Here is a 14,817-nt window from a genome sequence, read left to right as displayed (position 1 = left end):
CATGATGAAGAGAAATATAGTAGCTAAACTGTGAGTACAGCATGGAACTGGATAAGCTGTAAATAAAGTAAAGTTGGTTGAGGAAAATTCACACAGATCTCTGTGTACAAACATGGTTTTGCGAAGAGTCACCCTTTCCGATCCCAGACATGAGATTATGAAATCTCTTCTTTGACTTGACAATTGCTTAACAAGCCAGTCTTTTTCAGCCGTGGAAGTGGGTGGTATGAATCAACAGAGGGAAAAGGAAGTCTTACACATTAAAACAACTCAAAGTTCATTGCCACTATTTTGAGTTTGTGAAATACAATTTAAAAATGGACTGGTTCATTTGACATCCTGTGGTGTCACTATTACTGGAAGCATCTCATGAGTGAAGGTGTGTTTCACTCTTCCTGTCTATACCTTTACTTTTTTCAATTTATCATTAGGACCTTTTCAGATTGATACAAGTGGGGTTTTAGTAACTGAGCCTTTATGTGCGCTAATCAAAAACACTTAAGTCCAAATTTTTATATAAGAAAAAAAAACATTTAAAATCGCATAACAATCACAATCTCTAATTGTTCAACCAGTGCCATGACCGTCTCAGATGCTCAATCTAATTTTACATTAAAATAACAATCTGTATAACTGTTTTGCATGTGCACCTGCTAAGGAAAATATGCTATATGTATGTTTATTCGTTTGGAAGATGCCTTTATCCAAAGCGACTTACAATAGAGATGCAAAGCAAACGCAAATTATAAGTCCGAGAGAAGAAATTGAAAGCAAAGTGAAGAAATGTTTTAGTTTCCCAAGACTTTTTTTAAGTGCACAGGATGAGCTCATGTCTTTATAGTAGCCACATGTCTTTTAAAAACTGAACAGCAGGTTCATATAGCTCACACCCACATAGTGGTTAACATGTAGAGCTATTAGTCATTTCAGACCCCCTCCCCAACTCTGAGATTTCACTCATTGCCCGTCTGCTGTCTGACTGTTCGTGTGCCCTCCATCAGCTCACACTTGCTCTGTTATGCTGACTTTCACTGACTGCACATCAGCATGGCCCATGTCACACTAGCCAGAGGAAGTGCACCTCTATATATCACCGTTGTGCCTGCTGTACACACAATCTGTGGCTTCAGGTGCCATATCCTGTTCCTGTGGGGGGGGGTAAGACTCAGCTAGAGCTGACACTTTAATGGGTGGTGGAGGCCCTACGGACTGAAACATGATTTCCAATTCAAAATCCATGTAGCCCGTGGATTAACTTTGAGGGAAGAACGTTTCTTTCTATCTCTAATATATTTGGTCCTCCCTGAATAAATCTCACAATCCCAGATAGGATCTGACCTGTGACTAGGAGCTGTATCCAAGCAGGGTGTGTGTGTGTGAGACAGAGAGAGTGTGCGAGCTACTCCATAGCTGCAGCCCAAGAGTGTCCTGTCAACAGGAACTCCTGGATTTGATATGCCCCCGCCTTTGGCCACAGAAGGAAACTGATTTGTTTGTAGTGTGCGTTCAATGGTTTTATCTCCCCTCTCAGCCACAGATGTGTACAGAGGGTCTAGAAAATAATCTGCACCCAACCCGTGTCAAAAAGAAAACTTTTTGATTCTTGAGAAACTTATTTATTTTGTGAATTAAACCAGGTGGAGATATGTTTGTGTAACTGGGTTTTCTAAAAATACGGAGAGTGAGCTTTTTCTAGAAACGGTCAGTGCTGCTTTCATTTGCATGCAAAACCCCTGACACCCAGGCAAGTTTTAGACTTTAATGAGAAGCTCAAAGCGTCACTTAACCGGTGCAGCACGGTGTGTAATGTCTTCAGGCATACCGCAGAACAGGTTAGATAAGGTTGTCAGGCTCGGTTTTCCCTAATGACAATAGGAAAAAAAAAAAAAATGAAGTTGCCACATCTCTCTGTGTCATCGCTACACAGTAGCAGAAATGCACGTATAAAGGTGGAAACTTGTTTTTTTTTTCACGTTTATAAAAGATTTGTATGTTTTCTTCTGTGACAAACTTTGATTTCCCTTGGGTTTCGCACACTTTGAATTAAAAAAAGGAGCAGGTGATAAAATAGCACCAAAAAATCAAGAAGTACCGAGAGTTAGTATGCGTTGTATTGGTTTAATAGAATGTGCGTTATCTGTCAGTGTAAAGTGTTGTTTTGGTGTTGTAAGTTGTTACTAGTGTTGAAATGCCGCGCTCTCCCTCTCTCTTTCCTTTCACGGGGCTCAACTTGCAATCAAGGAGGAGCCGAGAGTCCTCCGGGGTTTCTCCTGGAACCTGCTCCTCAAATATAAAGCGCTCCCCCCATCCGCCAGGAAAGACTGAATCATAACTCACAAGGAGGAGTCGCTGCGGTTTCACCTAAAACCTATACTGACATCTGACTGTGTCCTGTAGCTCTAGAGATAGCGTGCGTGAAACCTCGCTGTGGATAAATATCACAGATTCTGTAGTTTTTCAAGGTTTTAGTTAGTATTCAGCACAATCCGTGAGAGAACACACAACTTGTCAAAGCAAGTGCGAAGAGCGCATCTTAAGTTTGGAGCGCGCAGATGGCAGCCCTCATCAGCGCGTACTCGTCATGGCCGGAGTCCTTCGAATGTCCTCCAGGAGACGGGGACGTGCCCGACGGACATGGTCCGCACAGGACTCCTGCGGACAAGGCTCCTGAACCGCGCATCAGACGGCCCATGAACGCGTTTATGGTCTGGGCCAAAGATGAGCGCAAACGGCTGGCGGTTCAAAATCCAGACCTGCACAATGCCGAGCTCAGCAAAATGTTGGGTGAGAAGAAAGTGACTTAAAGATATATGTATTAATACTTTTATTATCATTATAATTCTTCTTATTATTAGTCAACTACCTTTTAACCCGCGACACTTTTAATTAATCTGAGGCCTCGGGGATTTTACAAAAGTTTTTAAAGTTTTTCTAACGCTAATAGAAAGTGAATTAAAAGCTTAAAACGTTAAACTTGTGTTAAATAAAAAGCAACAAAACGGAGTTTCAAATCACAGCTAGTCATGAATTAGACCGACTATATTCAGCACATAACTTTTCTAATCCCTTAAAATCAGGGGATGCTTAAAGTCATCAAACCATTAAATTCGTTAAGAACGCAATTATTATATTTTTTTTTACTGTGGATTTACTCGAGCCTTCCAAGTAAAATATACCTTTAAGGTTTATTTTAAAATAGGATATTCAAAGTTTCTTAGATACAACTTAGAACTAAAAAGAAAGCAGGTAATAGTACAGAGGTAATAGTTTTTATCACAGATACATTTTCCTTTTTATGTCTTTTAATACACCGTTTTTAAAGCTTTATTATGCTTTTATTTTCAATCTAATTTATTATGCACCTTTTTGTTTTTGTATTTGTGAGAAATATTGTAAACCCTTGATTATTTATATCAATTTAAAATCTTAATATTTTGTTTAAGGATATATATTTACAGCTGTAAAAAATATTTTGATAGGAAATCCTTAGATATTTTTCAAGCTATAGAAACTGCAAAAAAATATATGTTCGACTATCATTTTAATATTGTGTAATAATACTAAAAACATTGGGTTGAGCAAAAAAAGAGTAAATTGCATTTTCAGTTGTTGGAACTTATTAAGGTATTTTTCCTAACATTAAAATCCTCTTCTGTCTCCCTTTCATGTAGGCAAGTCATGGAAGGCCCTGACTCCACCTCAGAAGCGGCCATATGTGGAGGAAGCAGAAAGGCTTCGGGTGCAGCACATGCAGGACTACCCCAACTACAAGTATCGCCCTCGCCGGAAGAAACAGCTGAAACGCATTTGCAAAAGAGTGGACCCTGGCTTCCTCCTGAGCGGCCTGGCTCCAGATCAGAATGCCCTGCCCGAGCAGCGAGCCCTCTGTCACCCCCACGACAAAGATGACGGAGGCCCTAATGGTGTTAATGCTGGGTTGGTGCTTTCCAGCCCTAGTCCTGCTCTGCCCAGCGTCAGAAGCTTCAGAGACCCTCTTGGTTCCAACAGCAGCTTCGACACCTACCCCTACGGCCTGCCCACACCCCCGGAGATGTCACCCCTTGACGCAATGGACCACGAGCATGTAGCCCCCCCTTATTACTCAACGTCCGGTAGCTCCTCCGTCTCTTGCTCTTCCTCAGCTTCCTGTCCAGATGAGCACCATCAGAACCAGACACACTTGGGCAGCCCACCCCCTTACCACACTGACTACACTCAGACCCAAATCCACTGTGGGGGTACACATGTAGGTCACATCCCTCACATGTCACAAACTGGAGCCAGTGGTGGACTGATCTCTGGTCCTCCGCTGTCTTACTATAGTACCTCATCTTTCCCCCAGATTCACCATGGGCTCCACCAAGGCCATCTGGGTCAGCTCTCTCCCCCACCAGAGACACAAGGTCACCTGGAGACTCTAGACCAGCTGAGCCAGGCTGAGCTTCTGGGCGAGGTGGATCGCAATGAGTTTGACCAGTACCTGAACTCCACTGGCACTGGGTTCCACCCTGAGCAGGGCAGCAGTCTTACTGTAACTGGACACATCCAGGTTTCATCAGCCACCACTGCTTGTCCTAGTAGTGCCTCGGAAACCAGCCTCATTTCTGTGCTGGCAGACGCAACGGCAGCCTACTACAACAACTACGGCATCTCTTAAGCTTAGTTGCAACACCCGATGTACTTGTGACTGACCAGAGACACTACAAGGATTTAAATGGGTGAAGTAATCTGGGATAAGGATGCACTTGGATGCTGATAGGGGAAATATCCTGTTCTCACATCTGTAATTTCAAAACTCCCTATTGGCAACCACGGGCAAAGTAATTCCACCGTGATCAAAAACCTGAACTAACTGCTGAGCAATATGATTGTCTGGAGCCGAGAAAAGAACAAAAAGCAATTGGAGGAATGTGACGTAGGGGAGATGGACATCTCAGGGATGCCGACTTAAAATACTTTGTATGCCACCTCCAGTTTCCAAATCAGAGGAACAATCAGAAAAGACTTGTTGTTGACTTGTAAATGTCATCAGTTACTGTTGCCACCAAGGCGTGTACAGATGCTCTTTCAAAGCTAATTTAAGTCCTTTGATGTTTAGCATAAATGCTAACTGTAAAGATACTATCAACGCTTTCCATTTGAATGTTTGTATTATATGTTCTCACTCTCATTAATTTGGGAGTCTTACCTCAGTAGTTGTAATTGAATGAGGTTTTAGTTGGACATTTCTTATGCAATTTAACAAAATGGTGTATAATGAAGAAAAAAGGCGTTTATACTTCCTCTCAAGTACTTAATAATATATAATCATAACCTCTACGATGAAAAATAATAATGGTAAATATAACTGTATGCTGATTTAGGTTTGTGAAAAACAATAATTTAAAATAAAGGTCAATTTTTATACTAATGCAGTTGCTATTTGGATAATGTTCCCACAGGCATAATACTACAGCATAACGTTTTATTATTTCACTGTTACATCTTAACTGAAAGTACTGGTAATAACTGATACACTGTGTGGTAACAGATGAAACACATTGTTAGTCATATATACGTTATAAATACAATCAGATTCCTACATAAAAACAATAGCAGGAAGACTTAGTAGTTTTGAAAATTAAGATTTTTCATAAACAAAAAGGAACAAAATGGCATGTGCTACCTGTCCTTTAAATTCAGTGTCACACCATGTATTCTTTTATTTTGGGTTCTATCTCGTTGTTGTACTGCGAGTGGCCCATTCTGACACCCACTCCCCTGCTCGCATTTTCCACCCTCCATCACATCATCTTATTCCATCCGTCTCCTCTCACTTTCATTTCATCCCGGTTCAGAGGATTAGTGTGAAACAGGCAGAGCCGCCGCCACCCGCCTCCATCTCAACCGTCCTTTGTTTTCCTGGAGTCTTATTCTGGGTGCCATTCTTAGACACTCTGGACCCCCCTTCCACCCACACCCCCTCAGCCCGTGTTATATCTTGCTGATGCAGACCTTTTGTAATCTGTGCAAAATAAATAAAAAAATAAATTGGGGCCTCGTTGACTGTTTTATACCCTCCTTGTTTTTCACTTTTTTCCCGTTCATTCCTCTTCACTCCTCCCCTTCTCACCCTCTCTGTTCTCTTAAAATTTTCTTTTTTGATAAAAGGAATTCAGGGGGCTTTTGACAAATCCTGGAGTCTGGCTGGTCTTCCTGCATTTTTTGGGAACGGTTGAGTCCTGCTTCTTGTAAAGAGGATGTGGCGGAGGAGCGGTGTTTCCTGACTGATAAGGGAAAAAGCCTCTCTCCATCAGGATGTTTGGGACTGGCTGAGCCCTGCATTAAAGAGCCAGAGTGAAGGAAGGGAACCTGCTGTTCAGCGAGCAGAAGGAAACACTGCTGAGCTGATTAGCATCTTTCTTACTCTTCTTCACTTACCCGCATTTTTCAGGAGAGGCTATGTCAACCTGGCCTGTTGTACCTTGACCACAGATAAACCAAAGTAGTCCACACAGTAAAAACGTGTTTCTTACACTGAAACCAGACAACACTAATGCTGAACATACGCTAAACAAAAAGACCTGTCTTGATACCTTTAGTCAACCACAGATATTCCTACCAAAGCTCGCTGTGACCATGATTAAACTCACTAGACTGACAATATTCATCATGTGCCACTGTTTGCAGCTGGCAGAGTTTGTGCTTATTTCTTCAGGGTGAGATCATTACCCTTACAAAACTCTGTGGAGGGTCCATTTGAGTGCAACCATATTTAGGATGCAGACAGGTGGTGCCCCAGGCATACAGGGTGAGAAAGCACATCAGCCCCAGAGTTGATAGGGCCAGCTCAGGGTTTTGCTGCAGACTCCCTTGGTAAAGATGCCCTGCAATGTCTTAACAAACACATCCACTACCTCAGGGTAGGACACTGCAACATGGACAAGGACAAAGACTGAAGCGTCAACAAAACATTGATAGAGTAGACTCAACCCAGGAACCTCAAGTCTGGCATGAGTTGAATGACATTAGAATAAAAAGCAGAAATAAACTGCATTATTATATTAGATCACTGCTAATATTTTTAATCCAAACACCTCAAACATGTGAGCTAAAATGCACAAATACCAAAATAATAAATACAATTTGGTTCAAAACTGCAAATGGTGTGGTTGCATTTTTCTTTATTATTAACCAACTTACATATGCTCTGATAATAACCTTCATCTTTAATTAATGCATCATAAACCCCACTTGGCATGACCAAGGGCTTTAGGAGTTTAATACTGTGACATTGAGGTTTTCGGGAAGTGAGGGCAAAACACTCAGGTTGTCAGCCTCAATTCTTTCCTCCCTAGAAGTTGTTACAATCATCTTAATATAAGTTAGTTGTTAGTCAGAGCCATTTGCAGACCTATGACAAATTAAAAAGAAAGGAAAGAAAAAAAAATTAACAGTGGCATGATGTTATTATAAACTGTATAAACTTTGCCCTTTGTGCACACAGGCACTTGCAGGAACTGCCTGTTCAGCCTTTTTTTTTTCAATGAGAAGGGTGTGTATACTCTCTTTAATTTGACTAATTGAATCATTCACATATTTGAAAGATCAAAGGACTTAGAATATTAGAAAATACTGTATGAGGATATAGGCTGAACAAACAAAAGAGCCGTGTCTTGTTATTTCTCTCTGATTGCTGGCTGGCTCCGTTCCAGTCACAGGTCAAGCCTGTGGAATGAGTCTGTCAGGTAGTCTGTTATGTTTCCTATTTCCTCCCCTGCCGTCATGTCACTTCCCTAGGCAAACAAACAACTTGGCGGTCTAGCTCAACACCAACTGTCAAGGTAACAACGTAAGGCTTGGTGTGTGTGGATGGGGCCTAGAGCTCGCACAGCTGTGTAAAGTATTATGCATCTGCTGGGACTGAGGCGAGCAGTGATCACTTTAAATATCGTGTCCTCCGGAGCCACGGAGGAGGCCAACTGTCTGGTTGGTCCAGTGTCCATTGTGTAGCCAGTGAGGAACCATCCAATCACGTTACATTTGGAGAATGACCATTTGTGCCACATGACATTCTCCGTGTATTAACTGTAGGTCAAGAGGAAGTTGCTGATTTGAACTACGTGACTAAGACATATCAGTTGCTCAAAGGAGGTTCCCTTTAGACCTACATACTACATACATACTACAGATACTACTTGAGTTGGACCCAGCAGTAGCTGATGTATTACTGTATGTATTACTGTATTATCATATGCACATATATCTTTAATAAGGGAAGAAAAGTCACTATTCCAGGTGACGCTGACTGAATAATTAAATCTTTTTTTGTTAAGCCTTGCAAATGGAACAATCAACAAACCGATTGCAATATCTTCATCACACCAAATGCAGTGAACTTTACACCAAATTAAACTACGGATAAAGACACACTTACATCAGTAAATACTAAATGTTGTCGGAGTGCATTTCCAGTTGGAGTGTGTTACAGCACCATAATAACCTGTTTACAATTTGTACTTGGCCCTGAATCTGGCCAAAGGAGGAAAAGAAGACAAAAAAACACACACACATCTCACAGTAAGGGATTATGGGTGCAGCTATTCTTCATCTCATTGTGGCTCAACAACAGGCAGAGTGTGGGGTGGCAGGCAGGCGTGTACGTCGCTGGACGAAGAATGGACCAGACTCGTCGAGGGACAGGTGCCATGTGGCAGAGGATATGCGGGGACACAGATGGGGACCCCTGGAAAACTTGAGGGACTGTATGAGCAGCCAAAGGCCTCCCACCCGTACCTGTGCTGTGAATGCTGCAGCTGAACGGGATCCGGCACCTGTTCTATGCAGATACAGACAACCAGCAAATGCACAGAGGGAGGCCAGCACATGGCTGCCAACCCAGGGAAGGAGAAGGCTAGATTTCCATTTATCCATAAGCGCAGCCTGATTACCAAACCAGCACAGGCAGGAAAGCTTGTGCTCTGCTGCAAAATGTCCAAAAAATTATTGAGAAATGTGTTTCCTTCCAGAAGTATGTGCATTTCAGTAAACTCTCTGTAAAACACTCAATAGTTTTCTAGTTGTGCATTAATATTGTTATCAACACTTTTAAGCAAATGTGTTATTTTTAAAACAATAGATGCAAAATTACAGCCATGCATACAGCCTGGCCCTCATTGGTCCCTCTCTCTCTTTGATAGCATGCCTTCCACTGGTCTACAGTTGGTATGTTGCAGCACTATCTGGCTTGTTTTTGATTGCTGCAGATTCTCCCAGAAGTGGTGTAACTCTTCACCTCAATGTGGAGGATGATGCTCCTATTGTGCTCCCTAATGGCAATGTGTTTGTTCCATTTAGGCGAGAGAACATTCTTATCTGTTCAGTGGGTGTGATCTCATGTGGTGGGAAAAACAAAAAGAATAATTTTTATTCATGTTTTAATTGAGACAAAATTTGATGTAATATTCTCTATGCTTTTAAAAGCAGACACATGCTGATAAATTCTGCTGAATACGGCCCGTCTCCTTATATATTCATAATTATACAAAACAGTAACTAATAGCATATCCAAACATTGACAAACTGCTATATTAAAAAGCAATTGCTGCATGTCTTTGACCTCAAGTCATTCCCTATCTTTTCCATTTTAGTGGTCCTATACTGCCATTGTGCCTCTGGCCCATCGTCCCGCACCAACAGAGTTTACTAAGTGTGCATCCTGAAAAGCAGACACACTAACGATTTAGATGAGTGATGTTAGAAGTTCAGTGGTGTGAGAGAGGCCCTTTTAACAGCTACTGTGAAGGATAGACAAAGCAAACCACCGGGCTGCCAGATGACAGCATCTGAGATCAGCAAATATCATTCCACATAAATTGTGCAAGAGTTTGGCAGTTATGTCATATTTCAACACAGATCAGGCGCCATAAGAGTTAAGTGAGTTGTTTAACTTTATTATTCTACCAGCAAAATGGATTTGAAAAATAAGGACTTCTTAATATGCTTATTTTAAAATTAATTACTATAGATTTAAAATCTTTAACTCCTTTGATATTATTATAGGATTTTTCTGTTCAATGTGCATTTTGCTAATTTTTATTATATGTCTGTTTTGGATGTAATACAAACATATTTAGAAAGCAACTTTGCTAAATTAATGAAAGTCATTGTGTCGACACTGTATATTGATTCTTCTCCTTTGCATTCTTATTATGAAAAGAAAATCTCTGTTACGATATGGCTTATCATACACTTGCATGTCAAGTGTAAGAAACATGTTTTCTATGCTTAAACATCTTGTTGCTTTCTTTGTACCTCACAAGCATCTGCCAACAACCGTTCAATGTTGTGTCTAAGCTTATACTGAATTAAATAGAAACTACGTAATGACATAGACTCTTGTTGGCAAAAGCTTCTTTGTTTAATTTTGAATATTTGTCTCAGCTGAAGTAAATAGGGCTCTGTGGTCTAACTTGTATGTTAGAAACAGTTGACTGTAGTCCAGGTCAAAATTCCACTAGACTCCCCGTCTTTCTAGTGGAGGAAACAAGATTCGGACAGTAAATTCTAATGGGTGGTTGAGTCTGACGATAAGCTCAGTGTCTCTGTACATGCTACAATGAGTAGAGGTCAATGAGTCATGAGTTAGAGATCACAAGTGGCACTGATAGACGACTGCTCAAGGTAATACACCGTACTTAGGGACGAAGATTCTCAGTGTCTTTGTAAAAGACTGTTAAACTGTTTTTTACTAGAAACACATTTATATCAGTTTACATCACATTCCCACAAGAATCTGTGTTACTACGTGCAGTTGAAACAAACAGCTGTGTGTCTGTCTCTAATTGTGAGAGCTTGTCTGTTTTCTCCAATATTACAAATTACCTTTTATTTTATGCAAGAAACCAAAACAGATATTCATAAGATCGCAAATACACAAACAAATTATCTTCCAACTGCACAAATGAATGAAGGAAACTTATGCAAAAACTATTGATCTATGAAAACTTTTGAATTCACTAGCATGTGCTTATGAGGTTAAAAATCAGGATAGATTTCTAGACCTCTTCCTTAAATATTTGAAACTGAAAAAGTTACAGTGCTTCATTCATTCTAGGTTGTTCTTTTTTCTCTTGTCATTATAATTGTTATTATGTTGGGCCTTTGCATTTTCAGGATAGGGGTGTAACTAATTGAAAAAAAAGGGGGGGAATTATTGAAATAATCATTTACCAATAAAAGTAAATTTTCAAGCATAAATGTCTGATATTACCTGATTAAAGCTTCGTGGCTGCTTGTCAAACATCAAACATAAAAGTGGTACATACAGGAACATTACATTTATCGCTGCTTATTCAGAGATAAAGTACGTCAGCTATGACACACAGCATTTCCGCTGCCTTGATGTGCTCGGTTTACTCTCAGAATTTCTGAGTAAGAATGGGCCTGGCTGACCTTGACGATGGGTCGCTCTGGCATCATTTCCATGCTTACTCCCATTGCTCCAACCTTACGATGGGGGGGTAATATTTGGGATGTTGTTGATGTCTGAACATGATGGAATCCCGTCCTGCTGGATGCTCGGAACTGCTTCCTTAAAGACTGAACATCAAAAAAGAGACACATGGAAATGACTCACACAGTTGTCCCCAGATTTCTGAGACCTCAACTAAAGTACCTTGTTGACAGATTAAAAACAGGATATGAGCTGGATAGGCCTATGTTTGTTACAGATGGCAGAATACTTAAGAGCAGTGATAGCTGAAAGTTGTGATAAGCAAATCAAGCAGTCACGTATCCACTACAAGTAGACACACAAACCTTCAGCTCATGTCTAATGAACACTTACTGTAATTGCCTCAGTTTTCACTTTGAATATTGTGCTTTTTCTGAAACACAAGCAAGAAATAACCTATCGACATGACAACATGTACTAGACTACAGAAATTTCACATTTATGTTGCTTCTCTACTGCTTCATGCAGTATAATTAAGTTACATCAACACATATTCCGGAAACTCTTTAAATACTCAGTGTATAATTTGACCCTGTGGTTTATTAAATTCTGCTTCTGCAAAATCCTCCTTAGTTTGCATTTTTACAGGGCACTTTTCCCAAGGTGTTTGGATCTAGGATCTATAAAAACTCATTATTTCAATAGCCCATTAGCTTATAAGCTAGGGTATGCAATTTATAAACTGACTTCTGCTTTGTGGTGTAACAATGTTTCTACAGGCAAGAGTGCCTCTTAAACACTCAGCATTAATATATGATAGTAATCTACTAAATTATTCTGCAACAACAGGCAGAGAGAGGAAGGGAAGGAGAGAGAGAGAATCATCATCACTTTTGATGCAATTAATCCTTTATTAGGCTCCAGGTTTGCTCGGTCATCTACTATTAATGCAATTAATACCGAATTTAAAAATAAATACGTTTTGCTGGTAATTGGCATCAAATATCATCTTACTTTTAAACCAGGTAATATATTAATTTTAAAACAGGCTGTCAACTTTGTCATCTGTCATTCACACCAACAGATTGTACTAGTTCTGCGACACAACACAAGCAGTTGCAGAGTTGATGGCTTGATCCCGTTTTGCAGGAGATAGCATCTAGCGGCCAAGAGAGGATCTGCATCCTGAAGCTCCCCACGCCTCATAAATCCACTACAAAGTTACAACTAATGTTCTCGTCTGTAGTCGACGTACGGGGCCCAATATGTTGTCCGTGTTGCACACTGTGCAGCAGTTCCATGAGTGTAGCAAGACTGTCGGTTTCATTCTGGTAAACAGATATCGCCATGTGTCACGTTAGATGTTAGCTTTCGGTAGAACCATGCTAATTGTTTTATGAACTCGGTGTGATGAAGCTTTTAGATGTGTAGTTAGTTATACCGTGCGTCTTATAGGTCAGTTTGAAAATTAATGTAAGTGTCTTGTTAGCTTATATCATTTCTTTTATCATATGAGCGGAATCACTGTACATGTCAGGATGGCCGAGCGGTCTAAGGCGCTGCGTTCAGGTCGCAGTCTCCCCTGGAGGCGTGGGTTCGAATCCCACTTCTGACAAATGATTTTTGTCAGAAGTGGGAATACGTCTTTTTTCAAAAATGTTTTTGAAAAAGGACGTATTCCTAGCTGCTAGCTGATCGAGAAAATCGAAGAGGAAGATAATATAGCCGTATGTAAGATTTCCATATATTCATAAACTAATGTTTTTCCATTCATCTCATTATTTCACATAGATGTGGGGTTGTGTTACAAGAGAACAAATATGTTACCACTTAAAAAGGGCAAAATGTCACCACAATGCATCATGAAGGAACTCAAACTCAATTCATGTAATTTCCTAACTAATGGTAAAATTTGGGTGGCCTACAGAAAAACAAAATTGTGGGTATTACACTTTTTACAATCTTGACATACACCTATAGATGTTGTTATGGTAAAAAATACTCTTGGTCATGAAAGTCACAACAATTGTATTGTTATTAGATGCAGGACCATGCAGTAGACGTTTACTTTTATTAAAAAAACAGCTTTACACCTCATTTGTTCTGCTTGAAAAATTGGATACCAGTTCAGATAAATTGTAAAAATACAGTAGAAAACTCTTAGAAAACTGTTTGAGGATTTGAGTTCTTACTAACATTGATTGGCAGCTATTGCGTTTTATATTGGCAGATCGCTATAAAAAATCCTGACTGAACAACGATGACATACACATACACATGCACGCTCGGAAAATTTGTTAATGCACTGTTTAGTCTAAATTCATGGTGAATTTAAGCAATTTAAGGCAACTTGCATGGGGAACATTTGATATAACATCAAATTATCCGTTAAAGTGAAATAACTGCAAACCTGTTAACTCTGTTTGGCTAAACCCTAAACTCACAGATTTGTACAGTATAAAAATAAATAAAAGAAAATGATGTATAACTATAACACAGGGCATTGACATCCTTCTCCATAGGTTTTCTGTATGTACGATTTATTCAGAGCATGGCACTGCTACAGTGGGATTGTGTAAATGCGCTTAGTGCTTAAATTGATGGTGAAGGCTCTTTCTCCTTATTATAGCCTATACATATGTAATCGCTCCTTGTGATCCTGACAGTGACCTCACTTTTGCAGGCAAACTTCAAAGGGTAAAAAGAGGTAAAGCCCGTCTGGACATTCGTTATCATGAGATTAGCAAAAGTACTTTATTGCATAGATTAAACTCTAGTGACAAAGACATGAACTTATTCTTGATCATCTCTTTACTCACTTATTATTTAATATTTATTTCTTTAACATGCAGAAACAGGGGTCTTATTAGACTGTTTTAAACAAGTCTTAGATAGCATTTTTAAATGGCTTGAATAAATCACATGCCTTTAAAATATGCACTTTCATTAAATGTGGAAACGATTAGTCTCACAAAAACACTAAAAACATCACCATTTGAAAACACTAACCCTTTCATTATTTCTTAAGTATAGGAATTTCTTTCTTTTTTATGTGCTGTAAGAATTAATGGTGCTGATAATTTGTGTGTATGGTATTTTTTTAATCAATTGTGTAATATGAATTATGAATAGTTCACTCTAATTACTTTATTATTTCTAATGCTAAAGTTCTATTTTTAGACTGTGTATGCTGCCAAGATGAATGTAATGGCATTACAATGTTGGTATCTGTGCACCCTTAACATGAGTGTTTTAAATCTTTTTCAACTACAAATTTAATTAAAATATGTTTGTCAAGGTTTAATTACTGGGGTGTTATGCTTTAGTTGACTGTGACTTCACATAACAGGAATCTTGTTGCACAGCAGGTTGCACACTAATTA

The 14,817-nt window shown here is 39.6% G+C and overlaps 1 protein-coding gene and 1 non-coding gene across 2 annotated transcripts; both read left to right on the top strand.

Annotated features, from left to right (window-relative positions):
• The first annotated feature begins 2,312 nt into the window (after nucleotides 1-2,312).
• Nucleotides 2,313-6,035, top strand: sox7 (SRY-box transcription factor 7). Its single transcript, XM_067482571.1, has 2 exons — nucleotides 2,313-2,784; nucleotides 3,672-6,035. Exons 1-2 carry the CDS (start codon nucleotides 2,553-2,555, stop codon nucleotides 4,655-4,657), a joined length of 1,218 nt encoding a protein of 405 aa, XP_067338672.1. The 5' UTR covers nucleotides 2,313-2,552; the 3' UTR covers nucleotides 4,658-6,035.
• Nucleotides 6,036-12,966: 6,931 nt separating this feature from the next.
• trnal-cag (transfer RNA leucine (anticodon CAG)) lies at nucleotides 12,967-13,049 on the top strand. Its single transcript has one exon. It is a non-coding gene; the product is annotated as a tRNA-Leu (tRNA).
• Nucleotides 13,050-14,817: the final 1,768 nt, after the last annotated feature.

The sequence above is a fragment of the Channa argus genome, chromosome 17 (genome assembly GCF_033026475.1).
Source record: "Channa argus isolate prfri chromosome 17, Channa argus male v1.0, whole genome shotgun sequence".
NCBI lineage: Eukaryota > Metazoa > Chordata > Actinopteri > Anabantiformes > Channidae > Channa > Channa argus.
The sequence above is the reverse complement of the archived record's forward strand: the minus strand, read 5'-3'. Positions and strand labels throughout refer to the sequence as shown.